This window comes from Phyllostomus discolor, chromosome 5 (genome assembly GCF_004126475.2).
Source record: "Phyllostomus discolor isolate MPI-MPIP mPhyDis1 chromosome 5, mPhyDis1.pri.v3, whole genome shotgun sequence".
NCBI lineage: Eukaryota > Metazoa > Chordata > Mammalia > Chiroptera > Phyllostomidae > Phyllostomus > Phyllostomus discolor.
The window spans coordinates 23543497-23571399 of NC_040907.2; the positions used below are offsets into that span (position 1 = coordinate 23543497).

Here is a 27903-nt window from a genome sequence, read left to right on the forward strand (position 1 = left end):
GAGAGGGGAAGGAAGGGAGAAAAGGGGGGAGAAGCATCAGTGTGCAAGACAAATATTAATTGGTTGCCTCTCTCACGCCCCCAAATGGGGACCTGGCCTACAACCCAGGCATGTGCCCTGACTGGGAATTGAATTGACAGCCTCTTAGTTTACAGGCTGGCACTCAGTCCACTGAGCTACACCAGGGCTCTTTTCTTTCTTTTTTTAAATCCTCACCTAAGGTTATGTTTACTGATTTGCAAGAGAGAGAGAAAGAGAGAAAAATGTCAATTGGTTGCCTCCCATATATGCCCTGATTTGGGATCAAACCCACAACGCAGGTATGTGCCCTCACCAGGGATTGCACCCGCCACCTCTTGGTATATGGGACAACGCTCCAACCATCTGAGCCACCTGGCCAGGGTATTATTGCTTTTAATCTAAATGCAGGACTTTCACAAATTTCCTACTGTTCATTTCAGTCTGTCATTATATTTATGTAGCTTAGTTTTTTTAATCTATTACGTGTGTATCCTCTTTTCCAACTTTGTCTTCCTTTCCCAGGGTATGGCCCTAAAGCCAAAGGAAAGAGGCTTGTTGAATTACTCTTTCTTATTCTTAGCCTCAAAGAAATAGTAGGGGAGGAGGGAGCTCATTTTTACCAAACATCTCCTATGTTCCAATCACTTGATTTGAGCAAAGAGGGCATCTGCCTATTGCTGTGCACTTGTAACAACACGGGAATAGCTGCTTTGAGTGGGAGGTGGTGAGGACCCTGAGAATTCCCTCAGGTCCCCCTCAGCTGTCTGCATGTGCCTTTGAACATTTGGCGAGCTCTGTCTTGTCCTCCTCAATTATGAATATTTTTGGCACTAGTTGCGACCATGTCTCATTCATCTCAGTATCTGTCACAGTGCTGGGAACCTAAGATGGAGGCATTCAATCAGAGGTATTTAAGTGGGACCTAACTGCCTCCTGTTATGACCATGCTTGTGCTTGCAGGAACTTCACAGACCAGCTGCGGAAGATTTCCAAGGATGCGGGGATGCCCATCCAGGGCCAGCCTTGCTTCTGCAAATACGCGCAGGGGGCAGACAGCGTGGAGCCCATGTTCCGGCATCTCAAGAACACCTACTCAGGGCTGCAGCTCATTATCGTCATCCTGCCAGGGAAGACGCCAGTGTATGGTACAGTTCCCTTGGGACAGTGACAGGACTCTTCTCAGGGTAGTTCCCTAGAGGCTCCAAGGCAGAACTCAGTGTGGGTTCCTGGCTCTAGCCAGAGCTGAGCTGTTCCTTAATGTCAGTGCCCCTGTCAGAGGAGAAATGTCAGCCTGTATGAGCCACTGAGTATGTTTATCTGCTCACACTCCCTTCCAGTAACATTCACTAGTGTCCTCTGTGTGCTGGCCTTTGTGGCAGGCTAAGCCGGGCCAGGTACAAGGATGGGTTAGTCCACATTCTTGTTCTTAGAAGAGCGTTGTCCATCAGGTCCCAGTGCAGCACACCCAAGGAAAACGTGTGGTGGTTCTGTTACTTCCTGGGAGTGATTTGGACTTTCCAGAAAGTTTTTTCCCTTTTTCTCCTCTCCCTTTTAAGAATAGGAATGACTGTTCATTTTTGGCTCAGTTAACTTTAACTCCATTTTCTTTTTCTACCTCTTCTGGAAAAGGTGTCCCTCTTCTTACATTGCTCAACCTTTGTTCTCATCCCATCCTGCCACCTTTGGGAGTTCTACCCTTTAACCCTGAAGCATCTTCAGATTTCCCATCTTAGAGCACATTATGTAATCTGCCCTCTCCTTTACCTTTTGTCTTTCTATTTTCTTGTTTGTCTTAATCAAGACTTTTTGAATGAGTACATCCACTTTCTCATCGGCCACTTATCCTTCGCCTTTTTCATCTATTTTACTTTCGTCTCTGAAACCTCTGCACAGAGTCACCGATATCCTTCCTCAGTTCTTTTCTTGATATTTTCTCCTGTCTCTCCTTATTGTTCTCATTAGCAGGAATGCCTGGTATTCTCCAGATTTCTGTACTCTCCTTCTCTTTTCGTTTACATTCTAGTGAAATCCTCACGCATTCAGTTGCTTCAGTCATCACCTATTATTATCATACGTTGCCATGTATATAATGTTAATATCTGGATCTAACCCTTGATCTCTCTGCAGCTCCCATCTATCTCTTTGACCTCTCTCCCTTACTTTATCAAAGAGTTTATTGATGACCTACTGTGTGTGAAACACTGCTAGAGCCTGAATATACTGGTGACAAAAACAGATGCAGTTTCTGCCCTTTCAAAGTGTTTTGGTGGACCATCTCTTTAGTTGCCTGTTGTTCCTGTCTACCAGTAAGCCTTTTTCTTGACTTTTCTGTGTCTGGCATCACAATTGCTTCTGGGTGCCTTCATCTAAACTTTGGGGGCAGCCTGTCTTTTCTTTGCCTCGGCTCCGGTGTTCTTTTTTATGGTTTTAAGATAGATTTCCTACTTTTCACCCACACTTCTCAACTTAGTTCTAACATTTCTTCTTAAGTCTTTCTTGATTTTGTTATTGGGTGAGACATTTGTAGACAAAAAACCCATAGTCCCCATTCACAAAATAAAAGGTTTTCTGAGCCCTGGTCTTAGTTTAACCTTTTTGGCTTTATCTTGTACTTTCCCATTGCCACACATACAGGAAAGACCACATGTTGTGGAATTGGAACTGGATTTTACTCCTGGTAATGCCAGTGTACTGATTTAGGTGAAGTGCCTAACCTTTCTGAGCCTCATGAATTAACTATAAAAAGTAGCATCTAACATGATGCCTGGCACAGAGTAGATACTCTAAATGCTCATTCCTTGTTTGTGCTTTCCAGCCTCCGATTTTGCTCACGTCATTTGCCTTTGCCTAAAATATCTTAGTACTTTACTTCTTATCCTCCACCTTGCCCTTAAAATTCTCTTCATCCTGCAAGTCCCAGTTTAAATGTACTTATTCCTTGAAGCCTTCTCTTGTCATTCCACCTGGAGGATGAGCTGGTCTCTCTGGATTCTTCTAGAAATTTTATCAGGTTGCTGATGCATTACTATTACGCCTGATATTATTCTGAGCATGGAGTAGATCTGAATCTGCACTGAAACCTGCCCTCTGGAATGTGTACTCCTGCCCTCAGGAATGTGTACTCCTGAGGTAGAGCCTTCCACCAACATGATGCTCACTATTCATGGGTGGAAGTTGGTTGAGCTCTGATCCATGTCCCTCTTGGGCCTTAAATTGATGGTCCTTGGATGGGAAATAAAGGCACTTTTTAGAAGAACTGCCTTGAGTAAGTATCCGTGTTTCTGGTTCTCACCATTAAAAGGAGAATCTAATGTTTTGGCTTGCCTGGGGTGTATATAGCGCAGGATGCTTCGGGAAGGTTTCCCTTCCCTGGGGTCAGTAATGTTATACCTCTCTACAGTCCTAATACCTTTATTAGGACCTTGGACTTCTTCCACTTACATGCTGTTCCTTGATTTAGACAATGGGACCACCGGCCTAGGAATTAAACCAGCAGAGAAGAGGAGTAGTCACATTGTTCTAAAGACCCTTGTCTTTTCTCCTAGAAGGCTAAGTGAATGGAATTCTCTTTGTGGTTGTCTGAGTCCAGTTACGTTGTGGCTGCCCTGAGAGTGTAGGGCCATGTGACATTGCCCAGTTTTGATCTGCCATACCTCGTCCTTTCCTCAGTGTTTTTAACTTTCTCTTCACTAAATTCATACTATTGTCACTTTTTTAATGTAAACTTTTCAAATTTACTTTTTTAAATCCTCACCCAAGGATGTGTTTTTTTATTTTTTAAAAAGATTATTACTTATTTATTTTTAAAGTGAGGAAGGGAAGGAGAGAAATACAACATTGGTTGCCTTTCGTATGTTCCTAACTAGGGATCTGGTGCACAACCCAGGCATATTCCCTGACTGGGAATCGAACTGGTGATCTTTCTGTTCCCAGGCCGGTGCTTAAGCCACTGAGCCTCACAAGCGAGGGTTGCTTTTATTGATTTTAGATAGAGAGGGAGGGGGGAGAGAGAGAAACATCAATCAGTTGCCTCTTGTGTGTGCCCTGACTGGAGATCAAACCTGCAACCTTTCAGTGTACTGGACGATGCTCCTTAAGCTACCAGCCAGGGCTTTAATGTAAACTTTCTATTGACATCTAATATACATATGGAAATATTATGTATTCAGTTCAGTGAGTTTTCACAAAATCCACAGCAGTATAAACAGCACACAGTTCTGTCTGGCAGCAGAACATCACCACAACCCCAAACTCCCAGTCACTATAACTCCCCATCAATGGTAGTCACTGCTTTTCTGGCTTCCAACACCATAGGTCAGTTTCACCTGCCTTTGAGCTTTATATGAAGGGAATCACATGTTATGTACTTTATTTTTATCTGGTTTCTTTCATTCAACCTTATGTTTGTGAGATTCATCCATGTTTGTTTGTGTACTTGTTTTTGTTAGAATTTTCCATTATGTGAATATATCACAATTTACATGTGTTTATCCATTCTACTGTTAATGGACATATTTGGGGTGTTTCCCGTTTCGACTTTATAAATAATGCTTCAGTGAATGGGAATCGAACCACTGACCTCTAGCGTTGCATGAGGATGCCCAGCCAACTTAGCCACACTGGTCAGGGCTATCTCTTTCACTTTAGCTGTTAAGGTAATCTTGTGGGTGTTTGGTGGATAATGCATTGTGGTTTTAATTTTATTTCTCTGATGATTGGTATGGTTGATTATCTTTTTATATGTCTATAGGCTATTTCACTAGTATGTTTCGTAAAGTGCCTGCTTGAATCTTTTCCCTTTTTTTATTGACTAAACTACCTTTTCCTCATTGATAAATATTTTTTTAAAAAATTTTAATTGTGATTAATTTTATTTATTTTTTATGTATTTTTAGAGAAAGGGGAAGGAAGGGAGAAAGAGGGAGAGAAACATCAGTGTGTGGTTACCTCTCATGCACCCCCCACCAGGGGACCTGGCCCACAGCCCAGGCATGTGCCCTGACTGGGAATCAAACTGGTGACCCTCTGCTTTGCAGTCTGGCGCTCAGTCCACTGAGCCACACCAGCCATGGCTGATAAATATTCTTTATAATTTCTTTATTAAATATGTATTTGTATTACACATACTCTCTGTTTTGTGACTTGCCTTTTTACTTTTTAAAGGTGTCTTGTTGAACGGAAATTTAAAATTTTAATGTAGTCCAGTCTATCAATATTTTTCTTTACTGGCTATACTGTCTGTGTCCTATTTAAGAACTTCCAAGGTAATGAAGGTACTAGTCTATTTTCTTTTAAAAATTTTTAAGCCTTTCATATTTAGAATGAATCTATCTCTGCCAGAAACTCTGTTGTTTTCTCTGTGTCCTGTCAGTGGTTCCTTCACTGGTGCAAAGCCTGGACTCTCAGCTCCCTGCCCACACCTAGTATCAACAGATGTACGCAGGATATGAGCAGCTGCAGAAGATAGCTCACCTCCGGGAGATTCCCTTTCTGGAGTTTTAGCCCCTCCAGTTCTTATTGGTAGCTCTCTGCTGCCTTTAAAAAGATGATTTCTGTACTTTATCTGACTTTTCTGAATGTTTTCTGTAGAAGCTCTGGTTTACCACTAAGTATTCCATCTCTCTTGGAAATGGAAAGGATCCCTTTAGGTTTTTGTGTTTTTTTTAAGGTTTTATTTATTTATTTTTTAGAGAGGGAAGGGAGGGAGAAAGAGAGAGAGAGAAACATCAATGTGCGGTTGCTGGGGGCCGTGGCCTGCAACCCAGACATGTGCCCTGACTGGGAATTGAACCTGTGACACTTTGGTTTGCAGCCCACGCTCAATCCACTGAGCTATGCCAGCCAGGGTCCCTTTAGCTTTTTAAATATGCTAAAGTCTTGCCCATTGAAAATATACCTAACCCTTCGTTGATCCTACATCTCCTTCTTAATATTTCACCAGCATAGTTGTTGCCTCCATGTTGTTTTGCCTTGATAACTCTAAATCCAAAGGGCATTTCCGGTCCTCATTTTACCTGATATCTTAGCAGTATTTTATTTTGTTGAACACTTCCTTTTGCTTGAAACACTCTCTTCCCTTGGCATTCATGATACAACTGTCTTGGTATTCCTCTTAGTTCTCTGGATTTTTCTCCTTTGCAGACTCATCTTCTTCCTGTTCTGCAAATCCTGGGAGATCCCAAAGATTCGGGTCTCAGCTCTCTTCTCTTTTGATTCTGTTTTCTTCCTCAGCAGTCCCATCAAGATCATGCCTTCACTCACCTGGACCTAAGGTTCTCACAGCCTTTCACCTCCATTTGACTACTCTTCAGCTGCTACTCTACCCAGGCTCCTAGTTGATGTCCTCACTGGGATGACCAAAAAGCACTTTCAACTCAAAATGTCTCAGAAAGAGTGTGTGATCTATCTATTCTACTTCAAAAGCAAGGAACTCGGATGTTACCCATAAAAATTATTTTTCCTTACATATGTAGTGTGAGTCTTTTAAATATCTCTTGATTCTATTTGTTTCTATCTCAACAACCACCTCAGTTAATACAAGCTATCCTCATTTCTTCCCTAGGTCAGTCCCTTTGCTCTCCTTTGTAGTTACTTTGACCTTTAGTTTCTCAGACATACAGTGCTACCTCCTAGCAGAGTGTGTTTTTGCGTGCTGCTCCCTCTGCTTGCATTGCTCTCTCCCAAACTCCCCCTCTCTTCTAGGTCCTTTTGTACCTTTAGATTTCAATTCAGTCAGTCCGTAGTTCTTTCCCAGCTAGGGTGTTACCCCTTATTGTATGCTCTCATAGCACCATGAAGTTTTCTGTTGTACTCTTCATGATTTTTTAAATTAATCACTGGATAGTAAACACTGTAAGAATAGGGGCCCTGAGCGTTTCTAGTCACCATTGTGGTCCCTAGTACCTCATACACTTCCTGGATCTCGTAGGCATCCATGAAGTGTTTGTGAATGCGCTAACCACTCCTCTCCCCACTCGTAGCTGAGGTGAAACGTGTTGGAGATACACTCTTGGGGATGGCTACGCAGTGTGTGCAAGTGAAGAACGTGGTCAAGACCTCACCTCAGACTCTGTCAAACCTCTGCCTGAAGATCAATGTCAAACTTGGTGGCATAAACAACATCCTAGTCCCACACCAGCGGTATGAACTCCATTGCCCACTTGCCCTTTACAAGCAAGGTACCATTCTGGGGATTGATGGAAAGATAGGACCCCGGCCCGGCAGAGTGAGTCAGGCACAAGGGAGAGAGGACCAGAGTGGGTGCCAGGAAGAGAGGATGCACCTCCTCACCATTTGTTTTCTCTTCTTTGTTCAGCTCTGCAGTCTTTCAACAGCCAGTGATATTCCTGGGAGCAGATGTTACACACCCCCCAGCGGGGGATGGGAAAAAACCTTCTATCACAGCCGTGAGTTACACTCTCCAGCTTCCTCATACGGTTCTCTCAGCTCTGAGCTCCCAAGACTGCATATTCCCTTAGTGCTGGCACTTGACCCTTCATAAGAACTTTTACATCCAGCTGACCATCCTCATTAACCACTCCCTTGGTGTCTTCATAAAATTAACTGTACGATGTCTTCTCCCCCCGCCCGCCCACAGTGAGAGCAATGGGAGTGTAGGCTGTGGCCAGAGACTTGGCCCACTCTCTAGCACTCCTGCTCTGTGTTCAAGCTTATCTCTTTCTCTCCCTGCCCACTTTTGGGATATGATAGTGACCATATCTCTTTTTTTGAAATTCCTTTAAAGGGAGTTACTTAGTTGCTGAGACCGTCCTTTCCTCTTTCCCATTCCTACCCCTGACCCACCTAGTCAATTAGTTATCTCTCATCCCTCTCCTAACTTCTCTGCTCCCTGTCCCCTAGGGCCTTCTGAATTCCTAGAGGGATTAGGCCTTCCTTCCCACTTCTATTTCCTCCACCCTCATGTTTCTCTAGGCAGACTGGGATGCAGGGAAACCCTATTCTATGCATATCCCTATTTTTCTTGTGGCCAGATAACCTAGGCTCTGGCCACTGTCCCCTTTGAAAATGATGTTATTCTCCCCACCTGCAGGAACACTTTTCACCATGGTTCCTGGGTAGATTAGCACTTGAATGAAAAGAAGACAAACTTGTGACTAAGGGGTAGGGTAATCAAACTTATCAAGTACCTGCTGTGGGGTAGACCTTGTGCAGGGTGCTTTATTTGTATGTACCATAACAGCACTGCACAGATGGTATTCTTACTCTTACCCCTATTTGAGAGGAGGAGAAAGATCAGATGGATTAAGTAACTTCAACATGTGTGATAGAACAGAGATTGAAACGAGGACTCATTGAATCCAAAACCCTACTCATTTGATGACATAGTTTTGTTGCTGAAAAGCCTTTGCGCAAACCCGTAGCCCGATAGTGTTGGGTGGGTGGAGATTCTAGGAGGCTTATCCTACTTCTTTGATTGTCAGGTGGTAGGCAGCATGGATGCCCACCCCAGCCGTTACTGTGCTACTGTGCGGGTGCAGAGACCTCGGCAGGAGATCATTGAAGACTTATCTTACATGGTGCGTGAGCTGCTCATCCAGTTCTACAAGTCCACCCGCTTCAAGCCTACCCGTATCATCTTCTACCGAGATGGGGTTCCCGAAGGCCAGCTCCCTCAGGTAGGGCCTGCAGTGGGTGGGTAAAATCTCACATTGAGGCCAAAGGGCCTAATGCTAGCAGAGAGTACTGCTACCTTTCCTAAGCTGTTAGCACTTGGAACTTGGCTAGGTGGAAGAGGTTTAGGAGAAGAGATCACAATTGAGAGGTGGTACGTACAAGCATCTGTAGATCTTTCATCTTCTAATGGATGAAATTGCCTATTAGTAGTTGTTTCATGTTGAACACAGATTTTTTACATCAGTGGTCCTCAAACTGCAGTGTGCGTCAAAATCGTCAAGAGGGCTTGTTAAAATGTTTTGCAGGGCTTACCCTTAGAATTTCTGATTTAGTGAGTCTAGGATCAGGCACTAGAATCTATAGTTCTGATGAGTTCCTTGGTGAAGCTGCTTGTCTGGAGGCCACTGCTGTTGATCTTTCTAAATAATGTTCCTTCTGCTCTTTCTGCCTGCCAAGCCTTCATATGATGTTGTTTAAACTTGTAAACTGAACTAGTGTCCTTGACTGCCACTTACTCCCGTAACTACCATTTATTGGGTACCTTTTACCCAATAAAATGGGTAAACTGTGCTAGCCACGTAAACTGTGCTAAGCACTTCACATGTGTTCTATTTAATGCATATAGTAGCCCTATCAAATAATAATTATTCCATTTGACAGATGAGAAAACTGGGGCTTAGAAATGTTAAGTGATTTCTTGAGTGTCATTCAAGCTACAGGTGGTGGAACTGGGATTTATTTAGACAGATCGGTCTGGTTCCAAAGTCCATGCTATTAACCATTATGCTCAGTTTCCTCCAAGGCATCCAGTGTTTCCTAGAATACTAGATACATTTATCATATCACTTCTCTGTTCAGAAATGTCTAGTTCATATAGCCTTGGGTTAAAATCCAAACTGCTTAGCAAAGCAGTCAACTGGTATAAGCCCCTGCTAGGTTTTATGTGCTTTACTTGTTTGTTTTAGTCTTCACAACAGCTTTGTGCGACTGGTCTTATTAGTAACTTTAGTAGTTGTGGAGAAAATGAGACTTGAGAGGGGTTAAGTAACTTGCTCAAAGGACTATAATTAGATAAAACTTGGGTTTGAACTTAGTTCTAATTGATTGTAAGTTCTATCCACTTCTACCATACAGTTTTGACTCCTGATAACTGGTATCCAAGGCCACAAGGCAACCATTGCCTATGGTTATTTAATCTGCGGCTGCTTCTTTAGCTAGTCCATTTTTCTTATAATCCTGCTACTTTATAGGACAGAATTTATCTACTCCCTCTGCACCTGTTTCTGAACTATGTGTCTACTCTTCTTTGGTGGTACCAACCTTGCCTGCTTTTGGAGGTCCCAGGGGAACTCCCACTATCCTCCTGATACTGAAAGTGACCTTACTCTTTGGGCGTTGGGATTTCTCTGTGAACCTTGGTTCTGTGTCTTGATTTAGGTTTCTCATTCATAAAAACCAGGTAAGTGCTCTCTGCTGATGCCAAAACTCCTAGCCAAGGTTTTATAGGAACATCTTAGGTGAACTGCATATAAGGCTGATTTTGGCAGAAAGGGCCCATCAGCTCTAATGGTTGTATGTCCACTTATAAAGGGAGACCAAGGGAAAAGCCATATTATGTGTCTTAACTCAAGAAGAGCTGTATGTCCTTTGTCTCCCTCCTCACCCTGTGCCTAGATACTCCACTATGAGCTGCTGGCCATTCGTGATGCCTGCATCAAACTGGAAAAGGACTACCAGCCTGGAATCACTTATATTGTGGTGCAGAAACGCCATCACACCCGCCTTTTTTGTGCTGACAAGAATGAGCGAGTGAGTGAGGGATTGAGGAAGCCACCTATATACCCTCATCCATACTGTCTCCCTTCTCTTTTCTAAAAAAATTATTTATTTATTTTTAGAGAGGGGAAGGGAGGGGAAAAGAGAGGGAAACATCACTGTGTGGTTACCGCTAGCGTGCCCCCTACTGGCGACTTGGCCGCAACCCAGGCATGTGCCCTAGATTGGGAATTGAACTGGCAACCCTTTGGTTCACAGGCCAGTACTCAGTCCACTGAGCCACACCAGCCAGGGCCTATCTCCCTTATCTTAATATGGCAAAGAGCCCTTGAGATAAAATCTGGGGATTTAGTTCTTGGCCTGTTCATCCTCTCTGGCCCTTTCCCTCTATTTCTTGTGGTCCTTCCTCTACCACTTCCTTCCCTTTGTTACCCCCTTCTCCCCTCCTTCCCTTATACGTCCTCTCCCTCCTCCTAGCTCCCTGGCCTATAGACCCCATATATAGACCAGCTCCCAGAGAAGGGAAAGGGAACTACCATTTATTGAACTTCTCCTATGTGCCAGACAATGTACAAGGCGTCTTCCTCACAGCAGCCCTGTGAGGTAGGTACTATTATTACCTCCAGTTTAACCTCAGAAAGGTTAAGTGACTTGCTAAGATCACACAGCTAATAAATGGTGAAACTATCACTTAAAACACTGTTCTGTGTGACTTTAGAAGCCTATTATTTCAAGACCCAATGCCCTCTGGGAACAGTGATCCTCTGGGATTCTGGTGGAGTCAGAGTAGAATTGAGTTGGGGCCCTCGTTAGGGCCAGGCAGGTCTTGGGATCTTGGTTGTCTTTGTCTCTGTACAGATTGGGAAGAGTGGTAACATCCCAGCTGGGACCACTGTGGACACCAACATCACCCACCCGTTTGAGTTTGACTTCTACCTGTGCAGCCACGCAGGCATCCAGGTAGTTGGGCTATGTCCTGGGGTTTCCAGTGGGTTGAAAATTAGTTGATTATTAGCACTGCCTGTAGAATGTATTTGTCATTACTGAGTGGTATTTAAATCAGGATTGTTCTCTTAATTGGCCCTTTTAGTGTACTGGAACAGAAGTACACTTTGAATATCTTAGGCAAATTGCCCATAAGAGGGGTTCTTTATGTCATAGGTGACTTTGTGTTTGCCTGTTTATGGGTGGGTCTTCCAACATAGCCATAATCTTAAACAGTGATCCTGTTCCTTATTATCAGCCATCCCCTCTCCCCAATCTGGGGCCCCTCACCTTCCTATCTTCCCAGGGCACCAGCCGACCATCCCATTACTATGTCCTTTGGGATGACAACCGTTTCACAGCAGATGAGCTCCAGATCTTGACGTACCAGCTATGCCACACTTATGTACGATGCACACGCTCCGTCTCCATCCCAGCACCTGCCTACTATGCCCGCCTGGTAGCTTTCCGGGCACGATATCACCTAGTGGACAAGGAACATGACAGGTGAGGCATGGGATCAGGCTGGCTTTCTTTATGTGTCAGCCTCTGGTACCAGACCCTCCCAACTTCCCTTGGGTAGAAGGAACATGCGTATTGTTCACTTCCGTGTCTCTGGGTTCATCTGCCAAATCTGGGTTGGATTTTTTTTTTTTCCTTAAGCTGGTATAGGAATTGTCACCCTAGGGTTGGGGGAAGGGATTAGCAGCAGCTCAGTTCACCAGGAAGGACTTCTTTCATTTTTCCTTTTCAGTGGAGAGGGGAGCCACATATCGGGGCAGAGCAATGGGCGGGACCCTCAGGCCCTGGCCAAAGCCGTGCAGGTTCACCAGGATACTCTGCGCACCATGTACTTCGCTTGAAGGCAGAAAGCTGTTACCTCACTGGATAGAAGAAAGTTTTCCAAGCCCCAAGAGCTGTGCTGCCCAAATCCAGAGGAAGCAGGGAGGAGGGAGGTGGAGCAGGGAGGAGTGCAGAAGGCCTTGTTTCCTTCTACAGATGGGGCAAAAGGGTGGGGAACAGGGCCAGTAAGCCAGAACACCAGCCAGAAATTTCTGATATTCACCTCATACCCCTCACCCCATCTTGTCACATCTGGCCCTGACCACTGGACCAAGAGGGGCAGCACCGGTGCCCACCACACACACAGGTGTCTCATGTGACTCACAGTGCTAAAGACTCATGCCTGGCAGCTTGGTAAGGTCGGCTCTGCAGTCCTTCGGACAAAAGCTGGTAGGTTTGGGTTCGATACTTTAGATGGGAAAGTGAGGTACTTGAGAAAGTGGGTGGGAGGAGGGAAGGATTTTTTAGGAGCCTTAATCAGAAAAGGTCTAGATTTGTTTAAGAAGAAAAACGAAACCAGACCCAGATCAATATTTTAGGATACAAGATGTTTTGATGGGTTAAGTATCCACTTTGTAGGAAGGTTTTTTAATGCTAATGGTTTTGGTTGCTCCTCCCCCTGCCGCCACCCCCGCCCTTTCCTTATTCTTCTCTCTCTACCTTTTCCTACCCTACCTTGTACCTCCTCCCTGATAAGACATCCAGCCCCTAATATGACTTAAGGCACTATGGCACTTAGCTCTGAAGTGACATGACCCTGTCTTCCTTCCGCCTGCTGGTGGGTAACCAGTGCCTTCCCTGTAACGGTAATGCTGCAGAACTGCAACCTTTTGTACCTTTCTTTGGGGGGATGGGGTGGGGGTGGGAGAGGAGGTAGGTAGGTGGGTAAGAAATACCCCTAACCCAACAAGCCTCCAGCCAGACCGCCAGCTATTTTGCATTTAAAGGAATTGACTTTCATATTCATTGAGCTTTTTAAAAGGTTACAACCTCAAGATGGTTAAAATCCATTGACATTTGCACTTTCAGACCTGACAAGTCTCTGAAGCTGCTGAGATGACTGGCTATACCTCCTTTCCTCCCTGTCCTCCCACCACCCTCCCTCCCTGCCTGGGTCTGGAGTTACTTTCATAGCTTTTCTCACTCTTGGCTTATTTTTTCCCCCAATGGTCAAGTCTCGTATGTTTCAATATTTCTTAACTGGGGTGTCTTAAAACAAGCGATCCTTAGGTCTAAAATAAGAAAAAAGAGCAAAAACTAAATGTTATTTTTATACCATAACTTGAGTCTATTGCCAAAATCTGGATATCCCTCCAATGCCCAATGAGTTTACATCCCAGAAACATTGAGCCATTAGAAGGAACTCTGTACCTGACTTGTTCTTTGGCCTGGCTGGGTAAGGGGCGGTTATCTCCCCAATGTGGGGCTCAGGCTCCATCTTTCCTCCATGCAGAAAATACCTTTTTCTTGCTACAGCTCCCCCCTCTGCACTGCCCTGCACTCTTTCCTGCAAGTGCGTCTTCCCCTTCCTCTGGACTGTCCTCTGACACTTCGGCTCACCCAGATTCCAGCGTGTCCTGTGAATAGGCTGGAGGATTTTGCTGCTCCCTATTGCTTCTGTTTACACAAATGAATTTTTCCTGGTTTCCCGCTAGGGCATGTGAATGAGTGGCATGGGCTTTTTTTTTTTTATTTGTTTGTTTGTCTGTTTGCCTGGATAGAAATGGGGTTTGGCTGTCTTGTAGAACCGGAAGTGTAGGGGGTTCTAGCTTGGTGCCTGCTGGCCTTAAGGCAAGGCCCCCTCTTTCCTTGACTGTTCATTTTCTCCTTTCCCACTGCTTGGGATGAGAACTTGCAGCTCCAGTGTGGAAATTCCTCTTTTTGAATAGCCTGGGCTTGGGTTTGCCCCAGTCTGGTGATAAAGCCATGACACTTTAGACCTAGTTCAGGCATGGAGGCCAGCCGGAGGAAAGCCGGTCTGAATCTGGCCCTGAGCGGTTAAAGCTACCACTTTCCCTCCCCAGCAGCCCTTGTACAGACCCAGATTTGCTATGCAAAACAGTCACTCCCAGGTTCTGTTCTGGTTGGCTACTTTGTTCAGTAACTTCACAAAACATAGCACAAACATTGACTATGGAGGAAGGCATCAGGACTGTTGAGTAACTCTTCCTTTACTTCTTTCCTACTGGCTACAGCATTGGGTGCCCCATGGGCACAGCCCAGCTGAAGAACAGAATGGAGGGCTGTGGGAGGAGTTAGCTCACTGGAGAGCCTACATTCCTTACACAAGTGCCTAAAGAGAGTGATGCCAACACTCCATCTGCCCTGTCCATCGCCTTCATATACTGTCTACTTCATGTTCAGTCACCCTTAGGGGAGGGGAGCTCTGCATGTTCTCTTCTTGGGTGCATTTTGGGGCTAGGATCAGGGCATTATTCCTGAAGGGTCCAGTCATTCACCAGCATTTGCAATTATCCATAGGGAGCTGGTGGTAGCCACCTACTCTCAGCAACCAGTTTGTGTTCTTTTTCTCTTTGCCTCACTCTCTCCAGTTGAGTTTGGCGCTGGGGCTCGAAATGTATTTTTTAGCCCTTTGGCATTGCACATGCCATTCAATAAATAAAAGCAAGAGAAACAGCTTGGGCAATAGCAAGAAAATGACTTCTTGCTCTGATTTTATTATTTTTTTAATCTTTGAGACTTGAAAAACAACCCTTGACCTTGAGGATTATTCTTGTTTGAAAGGTGGTGCATGCAGATTGGGAATTGGTGTTGGCAACAAGCTTTGGCTTTCTTGGATGTGGTTTAGGTGGTGCTGCTCACTTAAGCTCTGAGGAAGCACTGGATAACCCCAGCCTCATCTTTTTAGACCAGTCTTGTGCTCCTTCGTTCCACTCTTTGCCTTGCTTTTCCTCTTCTCTTTGCCTGGCTTCCTTTTTTTTTTTTTTTTTTTTTTTCCTTTTCACTCAGCTTGCTTGCCGATCTGCCTGCCTGATGATGAATTCTCTATGTGGCTACAATGATCCCACTGTTAGCTGGCAAGGTCAGGCTTAGCTTTTTGGCTGCAGAAGACCCAAGAATCTGTTCCCCAAGCCCAGTGATGTTCTCTTTGGGCTGGACTGCCCTCGAGCTTACAAAGGGGCTGAGCAGCAGGCCTGCCCAAGTGGCTTGAAATCAGGGGCTTCTGTCAACTTTCACACCTGTCCACTCCTTGGAGTTAGTTTCTCTTGTTGCTTTTTCTTGATCTGGTTCCATTTTTCTCTACTTTGGGCTTCCCTATCCTGAGAATCTGTTAGGATTGAGCTATTTAGGTATCCAGGGTTCGTTGTTCCAGGGAATAGACATGGGGAAAGAAGAGATCAATAGAAAGAGAATGGACAGAATTTGGATAAAAAATGGGAAGGGAGAGCACTGCTTATTGATCATTTTTCCAGTCCAGCCTGGGCCCTTGGGGGTTGAGGTGCTATTGCTTGTCTCTGGGGATAAGCCAGGTCTCCCGTTGCTGGGAACGTCGGGCTGGAATAATGCTGAAGAAGAAGGTACCTAAAGGCATAAAACCTCCCTAAAAAGCTCCTGGTTTTCACCTAGTAGATCGTTCCTCTTCGGCTAAGCTACAGTGTTCTTGGAGTTTTCTTTTTCTTGTCCAGAATTCTGTAAATGAGACTTAACACCCAAGATGGGCAGCCAAAGAGATGGTTCCTAGCTGGCCCGTGGAATATCTGCAAGGTGGGTAGGGCAGTGTTTTAGACCTGGCTTCATGAGTAACACAGAAAAATGGAAATTTTTTCCTCTTCAAGGTAGAAAGTCATCTCAAACTAGCCAAAATGCAGTTTTGGGGACTACATAGGGGGGAGCTATTTTTATTTATATTTATTGGGCCTAGGCCAATCCAGGATGGTAGCTGGGATGCCTTCCTTTTTAAAGTCTGATCATGGCAGGGATGTGCGGGGCACTCTTTTCTATTTGGCCTTCTAAGCAGATTGGGGAGAAGGGAAGCTCCGGTTTTCTGTTTCCCCCATTTATTAGGACTTGCCTTCTCCCTGAGCAGGGAGAAGCTAGGTTGGTGCTCTCCTCTTACTCTACTCCAATTGACTTAGAACCTCTGGCTGTTGTTGTTTGGGAGCCCAAGAATGGGAGTGGAGGGAATGGCTCAAAACAACAAAAAATCAGAATAAGGTGAGGAAGGCAGACTTCCTTTTTTTAAAAAGGAAAATAAACTCCAAGGACTGTGCAAGTAAAGACAATGTATCAAATGCACAGTGTCCCCTGGTATAGTAGCAATAAGGAAGAATGAAATGACTTTCCTGTACACACAGTCCAACCTGAATGGTGTGCGACGTTGGCACTTAGCAGCCATCTGGTGGGCATGTGTGACTACTCTGGGTTTTACTTTAGTTTCTAAACTTTTTATCCTTCTCAAGTGCAGCATGGATAGGGAAATGTCCCTGGAGCCTCACAGCTGTGTACTTGTTTGCATTTGTTTCCCTTTGAGACTTGTGTTTGTGTCCTGCTCTGAGCTGTACCTTGTCCAGTCTGTTATTGTAAAATTATCCCAGCAGCTGTAATGTACAGTTACTTCTAAAGCAAGCAACAGCAGCAGCACAATTCCGTGTTTTATAAAGACATTGGTGGCTTCTGTTTCTAAAGTGCGGTCTCTCTCTCTCTTTTTTTATTGTTGGAGAAGCAAACTGTTGGGATTAATTATGTCTCCGATAAATTTTAAGCTAGAATAATTGATTGCTACAAGAGCAGAACCATCACTTCTAAAGGAGGAAAGTGCAAAAAACAAATCCCAGAGTGTTGAAACTGCAGATTGTATGTAATCCTATTTCACAGGGCCTCTATTTATTCTTCAACAAACATGCAAAGTACTGTGTCCAGAAATATTGTTGGGAGAAAAGGCAGGCACAATTCAAAAATGAGGAAGACTCTCCTTAAGGAGCTTAAAAGTTTGGTTGGGGTTATGAGTAGCCACATGGTCGCCTGGTACAGGAAAGAGATGATGAGGGACTGAAACAAGGCTATAAGGCTATAGCAATGAAGATGGGAAAGGGCATTTGAGAAACACTCAGGAGTTAGAATTAATAGGACTGAATGGATAATGGAAGGCGAAGAGAGAAGTAGAAGCTAATAATGACCACATTTCCGCTTGAGCAAGTGACTGTACTGGGACATTCTTCTAACCAAGATGTGAATAGAAAAGACTATAGAAGGAACCTGGTGAATTTTGAGAAGAAAGACAATTAGCCTTGTAGAGACTGAGTTTTGAGGTTCCCATGGGGCAGTGAGGTTGAAGTTTCCAGTAAACAACTTATGTTTTGGTGCTCAGGGAAGACTACAAAACTGCAATTATAGATGTGGGATTATAGATGATAGTTAAAGCCATAGGAATGGAAAAAAATGGTTTAGATAACGAGTAGAGTGAGAGAAACATGTACAACTCTAGGAAACACAGTTTAAGGGATGCGGAAAGCAAGCAGAGCCTAAGATAACTGTCAAATCACTAGTAGATATTTTGTATATTTTTGATTTAATGAGGTGGGAGAAAAGTCAAAAGAATGGAATAGAATCCAAGAAGGGTGTGATTAACAACATGAACTGCTACAGTGGGAAAGGGGTATATTTTTCTACTCAGTTTACCATCCTCCACCCCATCTTCTTTGGGATTTTAGAACTTTATGGTCATTCTCCAGTATTTCTTGAAAAGGAGCATTGGAAAAACCTAATTTAAATAAGGCTAAGACTAGGTCTTCCAAGCTGTTCACCACAACCGCCACCACCACCTCCAGCTTCCTCCTGTTTTCAGGAGCTACTTGTAAAAGAATAAAATAAACAAGTCTAATTTTGTTCCTAACCAGTGTCATAGATGGTGTTCAGTGCATTCTATATCTATAGCACTTAGCGGCTTGCTCTATTTATTTTCATGACTTGTTTCCTTTAGAGCCCGTGAACTCCTAGGAGCAGAAACTACATTCTATTCACTTTTGTCATCTTCAGGCCATAGCATATATGAAGGGGTTAATATTTGTGAACAGAATTGAAATGAGCTAGAAATCTGTGGTTTATGAACACAGAGTGTGGTGGTGGGGAATCAAGGTGATACTGAGTGTACAGGATGGACTTAGCATTTCTAAATCTTCAGGTAAGCAGAAATTTAACCAGGTTATCATTTTTTTCTCACCTTCATCCCACCTTGGAGATTCCATGGTCTTGTCTTGTACCTTCAGCTGATGGCACAAATGTCAAGCATGTAAGCTCTGGCGTTTCTCCCTGGTACTGTTAGAGCATTGTTACTCTGTGGGGAGATTGCTCAGAGGATTCTGGCACAGAGCCCAGTGAGAAATTTTCAGTGGCAGCTAGTGTGTGCATAAGTGGGCCTGGCATTCCTCTGGAGGCCACATGTGACTCTTCAAATTGCAGAAGGAACCTGTGGACACTACCTGCCAGATTCCCTCGGGAGCAAATCAGCCAGACCCATGCTCCTTTTCAGCAGCACGGTTTAGTGAGGTTGGTTAAACTGAGCAGATTGGAGCACAGAGATTTTTTTTCCCCAGTTGAAATAAGGCTTAAATTTATGACCCCTAACGAAACAAGTGAAATATTTAGCAGAGCAAGTGGGAAGATGATTATGGCACTTTTTTTTTTTTTTTTGCCATAAGCTTCAGTGTTTAGAAATGATTGATGTTAACCAAAAAAAGAAAAAAAAAGTTCAGGATTAAATTAAATTGCTGTTGATCACTAATAAAGAGAAAAATATGGTGGGAGCCCAAGCCTGATTTGTCTGGTTCTGGAGCTCAAGATTTTTAGTTGAGGCGCTTGTCCTAGCACCCCTGCACATCCCTTTTCAATATTGGTTGAGCAGTGTTCCCTCTGCCCTGTTAACTGGGCAACATATATTTGTAGCAAGTACTTGAGAAGGTGTTTTGTATAATATCTGTTTACCTTATCTGTATTTCACAGCATTCATGTGAAGTAGTTTATCAGTTAACTTTGATTGCCTGTAACAAAACTCCAATTAAGTTGGCTTAAATAAGGGAACTTTCACATTACAAGAAGTCTTGATTTAATATGGTGGCTTAATGATGATACCAACAAACCAGGGGCATGCAGTCTTTTTGCTCTGCTGTCCTGTTTTGGTTTATGCTAATGCTGGTTCACCTTGGGGTCCCAAGATGGCTATTGTAATTCCAGGAAGGAAATGCTGACAGAACAATGTCTTGCAGAAGAGGGACTAATTTTTTCCCCCCAATGTTTCATTTAAAGTTAGAACATCCCTGGAAACCCCAGCAGATCTGGCCTCATCTCATTTGCTAGAAATGGGTCATCTTCCCACTCCTGTCATTGGCAAAGCTAATGAGATCATCCATCCTGCCTGGATGAGATTAATTCAGAGTTACCCTCTAAATCCGTGGATTAGAAAAACAAATCTTATCTATTAGGCAAGAAAAAAGGAGGTAAGGGCTTGGATAAGTATCCAGCAGTGTCTGCTCTATGCAGGTACTTCGGTGTTTACAGATGAGCAACATGAGGCTAAGAGAGAATGACTTTTCTAGGATCAGAGATGGTAGCCAAGGGCCTTTGGTCTTAGCTCTGACTGTGCCTAAAGCCAGGATGTTTTATATCGTGTGCTGCTGCAGTACAGAGGACAGTTGACCCTTGAACAACACAGGCTTACACTGCACAGGTTCCCTTATATGTGGATTTTTTTCAATAGTGCAAGGGCTAAATACATAGTTAGCCCTTTGTAGTCTCGGATTTTGCATTTGCAGATACAACCAAATGCAGATCGAAAACAGCACTGTATTGTCAATCCCCAGTTGGAATTCTGTAAATGTGGAGGGCCAACTGCACACATTGTTTCTACACCATTTCACATGAGGGGCCTGAACATCCTTGGATTTTGGCATCCACAGGGACTCCTGAAAACAGTCCCCTCAAGGACGACCATAGTTAAATTTGGGGAAGTCAAAAGTTAATACCCAGGTTTTCAACTACCTGGGGTTCGGCGTCCATAACCCCAGTGTTATTAAAGGGTCAACTGTAGCTCGCTTTCTGCTATCTAAAAACTTCTGGTCTAAGAGAAGAGATTTGAGCTTGTCGCAACTGACTTCACCCTATGAGAGGAGAGAATTCAGTCCAGTTGCCCTCATCCAGTGGTGTTTATCTAGCACAGGAAGCCTAGGAATGCAACATTCAGTGTGCATTGATTTCCTTGCTCCTGAGATTTCTGTACTATTTTATACTGCCTCCAGAGAGCAACCAGTGCCATAAGGGATAAGGGCAGAGGTTTAGCCTACTTCCTGAGCCCCATTCCTGGAGCCCACTCATCCACCTCTCCCACAACTATTTATGGAATGCTGCTGTGTGCCAGGCACTGGCACTCTTCTAGGCACTGGGGCTGTGACCGTTAACAAGATGCACAAAGAGCCTCCTGTTTGCCCTTAAGAGCAGACTCATTTGGGAATGAGGTTATATCCAAAACTAGGATGTGTGTTTGGTCAGGAGCGAACCTCATACAACTTGTGTTTCTGGCAGAATCGTTCAAATTTTTGCCTTCCCTCTTCCTGATATTATAGTTCATGATACTTAATATGGGCTTGCTCTAACAAGGTGGAGGTCACAGCAGAAGTAGATGGGAAGACATCACTAGTTAATCTAGATCTAATTAGAAGGTCCAAATCCTGCTTCATCTGTGTCAACAAAGAAGACAGTGGCCCACTTCTAGGGTTCATGACGATCGCCATGTCTACTCTGGGAGACACAGAGGCAGCCTGTAGTCATTTAGGGGGCAGTTCCAGACTTAGGGGTTCAAAGTGTGATAGACTGTTGCACAACAGTTGGTATTTACCCTGTTTGGTGCTCCTATAGACTGGGATTGAACATGATTTTGAAGATACCATGTTTTATCTGATGACCATTTGACATTTTTAAATTGGAGGGGGGCATTTTCACTAAAAGGTGTAAGGATGGGAAGGAAGAAATGAGAAAGAATTGGAATCAGATATGGGTTTGAATACAGTTTATGAAGTGTTTACAGGCAGGTGCATCTATTAAGTGCTTTAAAATGGTAACTTTAATAGTAACCATCCTAGTAAATAATAAAATAGTCACCAAATAACTACTTCTTAAACTCACTAACATTTAGGGAGGGTTTTCTTTGTGCTTTATGTACATTCCTTAACCTCACAACTATAAGGTACGTGTTATTCTCTACATTTTTTAGATGAGAATGAAGCCCAGAGGCTCAAGTGACCAAAGTCCCACAGTGACTGGGGGAGCGGATGGGGGACATACTTAAGATACTTTTCCTTCTTTGTCCCAAGCTTTAAAAAAAAAATGGGTACACTTGGTTTTTTAAAAGTCTAACCATTACTGATGCGTAGGGACAGGGAAAATTCCTGAACCATTCCTGAGCCTGAATAAAATAGTATCACCAGTAAAGTCAACAAATAAGGACCTGCTACTTCCCAGTGAATGTGCCGGTCCTGGTAATCTTACAGAGTTTACATTCTAGTGGGAGGGTTAACTAGTAAAAACAAGTTACAGATTGAGACAGGGGTTATTAAGGAAAAACACTAACAGAGAAACGGGGTGCCCATCACACCGGAAGAGCACTCTGAAGTAAGTTGAGGTATAAAAAGGAAAGAGCAGAGACAGGAAGGATTCCCGGCCAAGGCAACGAGAAGCAGAGGCCCCAAGCCGGAAGGAGGTGCGCGAAGCCGAGCCGTACGGGTGCAGCGGTGACGAGTCTCGCCAAAGACCGGGTCCCCGTTAACGCCAAGCGTTTTGGCCCTGGAAAGGAGTCCGGGTCTTCTCAGTGGGACGAAGCGCCATTCAAGAATTTTAAACTTGAAAATTGCTCGGTCTGATCTTCGTGGAATGTCCTGTTTCTTAATCTTTTCCCAAGTGAAATTGTACATTTCCCCCCCAAAAAAATGGTCGTCAAAGCAACCCTATTGAGTTGACCCGCTGCGGCGGCTCCCGGCTCTCCTGCTGAGGAGGAAGCGCGCGGGGCCGCCCAAACCGGGCGTGGAGGGAAGGGCTGGGGAATGAGGGCGGCCCTCTCCGCTGCGGGTCAGGGCCCTGCACCTCCACCCGCCTCGCTCCAGGTAGGCTCTTCCCCGGAGAAGCCACACCGCCCTCCGCGACGTCACCACAGGCAGGCACCGGTCCGCACCTGCGGTTCGAGGGCTACAACCCCTCCGGGTCGTCTCGGGCCGGCACCGCCTGCACCCGCCCCCACAAGCCGCAGGCTCCGCCCAGGCTCGGCGCCCGCCTCCCGACACTCCTACGTCATCCGCAGGGACGTCGGGCGAGCCGGGGCAGCGGAACTGACGCAAGCCGGCTTCCGGGGGCGGCCCCGGGGAGGTCGGCGGCGAGCCGCAGTCCTAGAGGGGCAGTGATAGCGTAAGCGCCCGCAGGCGACGCAAGTTCCGCGCCGAGCTCACCTCTCCTTGCCTCACGCTTCCTCCTCTCGCCTAGCCGTGTCCTGTCGGCGGCTCCTCCTGACGAAAGCTTTCGGAGTGCAGGCGCTGAGGAGAAGCTGTCGCCACCTCGCCTCGCGGCCAAGTGAGAGTGCCTGTCGCACCGCGTCGCCCCCCTGCGCCGCCTCTTTGCCCCCAGTCGCGGGCGCCCTTCTCGCTCGAAGCACACCCCCCAGCTCCATGAATGGAAATCGGCTCCGCAGGTGAGTGTCAGAGCTGTTGGCCGGCTCAGTGGGGTAGCTCCAGAGCATCGTTGCTCTTAGCCCCGGCGCCGGTGTGCGAGGTGAGCGGGGTCCGGGCGGTTCTCCTCTCTGCCCGCCCCTCCTCCGCGCAGCCCCGCCGCAGTTCCCCGGAGCCACTGAGTAGGCGAAACTGCGGGGAGGGGACACTGCTTAAAGGATTGAAGTTTGGGGCTCTCTAAGGCGATATTACTCTTGCTTGGAGCCATCGCTTTTGTTACTCCGGTTGGAGATGTGCGTGTTCTTTAACCGGGTTGGGTGTCCCGTAGAGGCGCTGGGGCGGCCAGCTTTCTCCATTCCTTACCTCTTAAGGTAGTTAGGAAGATAGAGTGAGATAACAGACGAGAATTAAGCTTGGTTTTAGTGCAACGTCATCCCCGAGTTCTCTTCTGATGTTTGTGGCAGCGTAGGATATACAGGGTGTGGCAAAAGTAGGTTTACAGTTGCTGGTATGGAAAATAGTACAGTGATTACTAAATAATACAAGGATAAACTGTATTTCGCCTACTCACCACTGTAAACCTACTTTTGCTCCCGTATTTAGTTGCTGAGCCTCTTGGAAATGTCCTTCCTATCAGGCTGGAACACTGCTTATGTGAGGTGGATCCTAAAATTGCTGACAGTACTTTATTTTTCATTATCTGGTCCCTAGAGAAGCGTTGTCATATTCCTGGAAATTTGGAATTTAAGAAAACCACTTTCTCTCCCTGGGGAGAGCGGTAATCTTGAGAAAAACGGGAGTCTTGAGAAAAAATTGCAACTTGGGAAGTACTTGATCTTAAAAGAAAAAAAAAGCACTCTTTATGGTTCTAAGGTAATTAGTCGAGGGACATAAAGTAGATGTTACATAATGATTTGCTTTCCAAAGGATCACTCATGCTTGCTGTGTTAAATTTGAAAGTTTGCTTCATTCAGACTGTCACAAATGTATAAATAAATTTTCAAAATATTGGGGGGGGGGTCCTTGTTACTAATGGTATAATAAGCCCTGAATTTCACATCTCATTTTGCCAATTTTGGAGGTACCTGAATATGAGGTAATAAGAACTTGTATAAAAGAAGCCGGTAACATAGTGATACTAAAGAATTTGTTGATTATGTTAAGGAGTATAATTGTCAGATACATACGTGCAAAAGTGGTCCAGTGGTAGAGGTGGGATGGGGAGTTTTATTAAAAGTCTTAATGTATGAAATTTTCTCTAATTGATTTGTACCGTTTTTCTTTTGCATGCTCCATTTTTTTCTTAATATCTTCTTAAAAAGGGAAAATTTATCTAGATTGTGAAAAGTTTTAGGCTATCATTTGTTTGACACTTGGTTTGTGTTTTTCCAAAACTGTGTCCTGCCTTTTTTTTTTTTAACTTTCTCCTGTACTTTTAAGGGATTGTGATAATTTGTGGCTATTGGTGATTTTTACATAACTATCCTGTTGTTAAACCTGGAAAAAAACCCGTGAAAGTTAAACTTCTTTAATCATTCTGAAACTTTTAAAGATATTTCATTTTTTTCCAGAGACACTTTTTCTCTATACTGTTTCTCTAGTCTGGTTTTATTAAATATGAAATTATGTCCAATATGTGGACATCTTAGAAATTTTTCTAAAATCAAACCACCTTGTCAACTGATCTGAGTAACCAAGTATGATTCAGTAAATGCTGCTATGAATTTTTGAACTAAGAACTGGACATCTTGAAACGCAGAGTTTATGCATGTTTGACTGTAATCTCTAGTGAAGATAAGGCATAATTTGTCTTAAGCTTGTCATCGTCAAAAACAAAATTTTCATTCTTCCTGAAACTTATATGCAGTTGTTACGCTGCTTATGAAATTGAAACTATGCATTGGGGGAAATGTGCAAGTAAGTTTTAAGCCAAGAATTTGCCAGATACATTTTTTGGCTAAAAATATTTTAGATGTAAATGTTCTGTAATTGTGTATGAAATCAGTATTGGATCTTGGCTCTCCAATTCTTTTCTAAGTTTTTCTTATGTATGGAGATTTCTCAGGAATCCTCTTAAGTTTATTTACATTAGAGACTTTGAATACAAATACTATATAATTGTTTCTTGAGGAATCATTCCCCACTAAAAGTTTTATTTGTCTGTTCTTCCCTTTTGCATGAAACCTCTTAAGTGATTTTTAAGAGTGTTTTATACAAACTACTGACCTAGTACTGTGTGAACTTTGATTTAACCAAAACTGGCACAATTTTTTTTTCTTAAGATTTTATTTGTTTTTAGAGAGAAGGGAAAGGAGGGAGAAAGAGAGGGAGAGAAACATTGATTGGTTGCTTCTTTCAAAGGCCCAGACCAGTCCCAGAGCAGGACCAAAACCTGTGACCCAGGTACGGACCCTGACTGGGAATCAAACTGGTGACCTTTTGGTTCACAGGCTGGCAGTCAATCCACTGAGCCACACCAGCCAGGGCTCTAGTCTGTATTTTTAAGTAAAGTCAAAATACTGTTTAGGGTCAGTGGAATTGCACTTAACCTACTTATGAAAGAAAAACATTTACTTTTATCTTAAATTATTGATACACAAATTGATTTGACAAGTTTGGCAGTTGTCATATATTCATTGATTTTAGAGAGAGAGAGATGAGGGTGTGGCTTAGAAACATAGATTATCTCCTTTAAGGGCCCCAATTGGGGATTGAACCCTCAACCCAGGTATGTGCCCTGACCAGGAATCAAACCCGGGACCTTTCAGGACCTTTCATTGCACAGGACAAGGCTCCAACCAGCCGAACCACACTGGCCAGGGCTCTTAGTTGTACTTTTAAATTCATGTTTAAATAGTTGTTTTAGGGCTCTGCATTCTTTAGTACTAAAAATCGAGAAAAATCATTTGAGAACAAGTTCAAAAGGGATAAACACTTTATGTGTGAAAGCTAGATTTGGATGAAGTTGATAAAAATGGCTTCAAAATACTAAAAATACAATGCCATTAGGTTCTCAGTTGAGTATTCAAATCTTGAATCACTTTGGGAAGTGTTTTTATTGTTACATAAATTTTATATAAATTTTCTCACTTGTAGATTTTTGTCTTAGAAAGAAATGTCAGAATACTGCTCTGGAAGGGCATGAGTTTTGAACATGGAAAACGTTTTTGTTTTTTTTTTACTTGGTTGTCACTTAAATTTTAGCTTGTGCTGCTCTGGAGTGGCTATTAAAACTTTTCCCACCTGACTGGTGTGGCTCACTGGGCTGGGCATTGCCCTGCGAAGCAAAAGGTTACTGGTGGGCTGGTCCCCCGTTGGGGCACATGCAAGAGGCAACCCAGTCAAGGCTTCTCTCACACATTGATGTTTCTCTCCCTCTTTCTCCTTCCTTTCCCCTCTCTCTAAAAAACAAACAAACAAACAAACAAACAAATAAATAAAAATATTAAAGAAAAAACTTTTTCCCTAATATTTGCTGATCATAATTGGCATTGGGACATATAAAAATGTGGAAGAGTATTGTGATTTTGGTGTTTTGGTTTTTGTTTTTGTTTTTTAGGATTTTCTGACAGTGATAGAACACCATGGGGGGAAACTAAAAAAGGAGACAAGCAGTAACTTTTTCATTCTGAACCAAGACTTTATAGGAAAAAAGAACATATATGTAACCCTCATTTAACGTGATAAAGACTCATGATTCATTCCCCCAATATAATTACTCTTTAATAAATTTTTAAACCAAATTCAAAAATAATAACTCTCTTAATTTAGAAAAAATATAGAAATTTAGGAAAACAGAATGAATGAAATGATTTCTAGATACTACTTCCTTTTGTTTTCTGGAAAATTTTATGTAGTAAGTTGGTATTTTAGAATAAACTTATGTTTATTTTTTCCATTGAGAACATTGCACTCATCTGATTCTATAAGCATGGCCTGATAGTATGCAAAGAAGTCGAGGGCCCTGTAAAGGGGACATTTCCTACAAGAATTCTCTGTTGTACATGGGAAAACCCTAGCTCAGAGTAGAATTCTTGCCAAATTGTCATAAGCTGTTAAATTCTAGTTGAATACTATGTTGCTTTATATCACAACCATCTTTTTTCACATTGGTTTCCAGTCTTAAAATACTTGAGGATCTACCTGAAAGATTAAGTATTTTGTTAATCTTAGAAAAGATTTTCTTCTTCTAATACCTAAAACTGGGATCTTAAAATAACTTTTTTTTTCTTTTTTGCTTTTTTTTTTTTAATGGATAAGGAGAAAAAAAGTCAAATGATAGTTCTCTTTTCATGCAGGTAAAACTAAAAAGATATTTTACTTAAGAACAGTGTCCTTTCCAAACCTGTTTACTCTCAGTTTTGTTGGGATGAGCAGCCTTCACCAGAGATTCCTACTTCTGTTTCAGTTATCTAGTATACTTAATAGACCCTCATTCTTGGCTCATTAACAAAATATGTGAGAAAGAATATTGTGTGGTTTTTCAACCATAATGGTTATGCTGTTAGGATACATGAACTGCCTTTCTGTATTTGGAGTTCCTGTAGTTTTCTGTCATTGTCCGTTAATATTAATGACTTTTCTTTGGCTACCCATTATTTAAAAAAAAAAACAAAACTTGAAATGTAGCAAAACTTTGTCATACAACCAGTGCTTGCTCTTATATCTTAAATGTAGGCTTTTTGGGGTTTGATTACAATAAAAATTATGTGTATTATTCTGGAAGGTCAGTTTAATGAAATTATCTGGAGAAACTCTTTGATTTATATTAGCCAGTTTTTTCTGCATTGTTTCTAAATTGCTAAATTCTTGAGAAATCAGAAGATAGCTATAGAATATAGGCAGGGATATTTTTATAATTTTAATTTGTGGAAGAATTTTGCAAGAAAATGTTCCCAGTTGTAGGCTTACATAATACTATTTTTGAGTCATTACCAATACTTGATATTTTAAGTGACTTCCGATCTAACAACAGCACTTC

The 27903-nt window shown here is 43.3% G+C and overlaps 2 protein-coding genes across 4 annotated transcripts in view; both read left to right on the forward strand.

Annotated features, from left to right (window-relative positions):
* Positions 1-18112, forward strand: part of AGO1 (argonaute RISC component 1) — a 38061-nt gene extending 19949 nt beyond the window's left edge. For all 3 annotated transcript variants that reach the window (XM_028511819.2, XM_028511818.2, XM_036025769.1), the window contains 8 exons: positions 982-1166; positions 7002-7161; positions 7337-7427; positions 8463-8657; positions 10330-10464; positions 11290-11391; positions 11723-11922; positions 12170-18112. In XM_028511819.2, the coding sequence (XP_028367620.1) occupies positions 982-1166; positions 7002-7161; positions 7337-7427; positions 8463-8657; positions 10330-10464; positions 11290-11391; positions 11723-11922; positions 12170-12278 (1177 nt within the window). In that variant the 3' untranslated portion in view covers positions 12279-18112. The remainder of the gene's footprint in view (positions 1-981; positions 1167-7001; positions 7162-7336; positions 7428-8462; positions 8658-10329; positions 10465-11289; positions 11392-11722; positions 11923-12169) is intronic.
* A 4480-nt stretch (positions 18113-22592) lies between these two features.
* The window catches only part of AGO3 (argonaute RISC catalytic component 3), a 103236-nt gene continuing 97925 nt past the window's right edge, over positions 22593-27903 (forward strand). Inside the window, exon 1 of the mRNA XM_028512136.2 lies at positions 22593-22945. Coding sequence (XP_028367937.1) covers positions 22927-22945 — 19 coding nt within the window. The 5' untranslated portion in view covers positions 22593-22926. The remainder of the gene's footprint in view (positions 22946-27903) is intronic.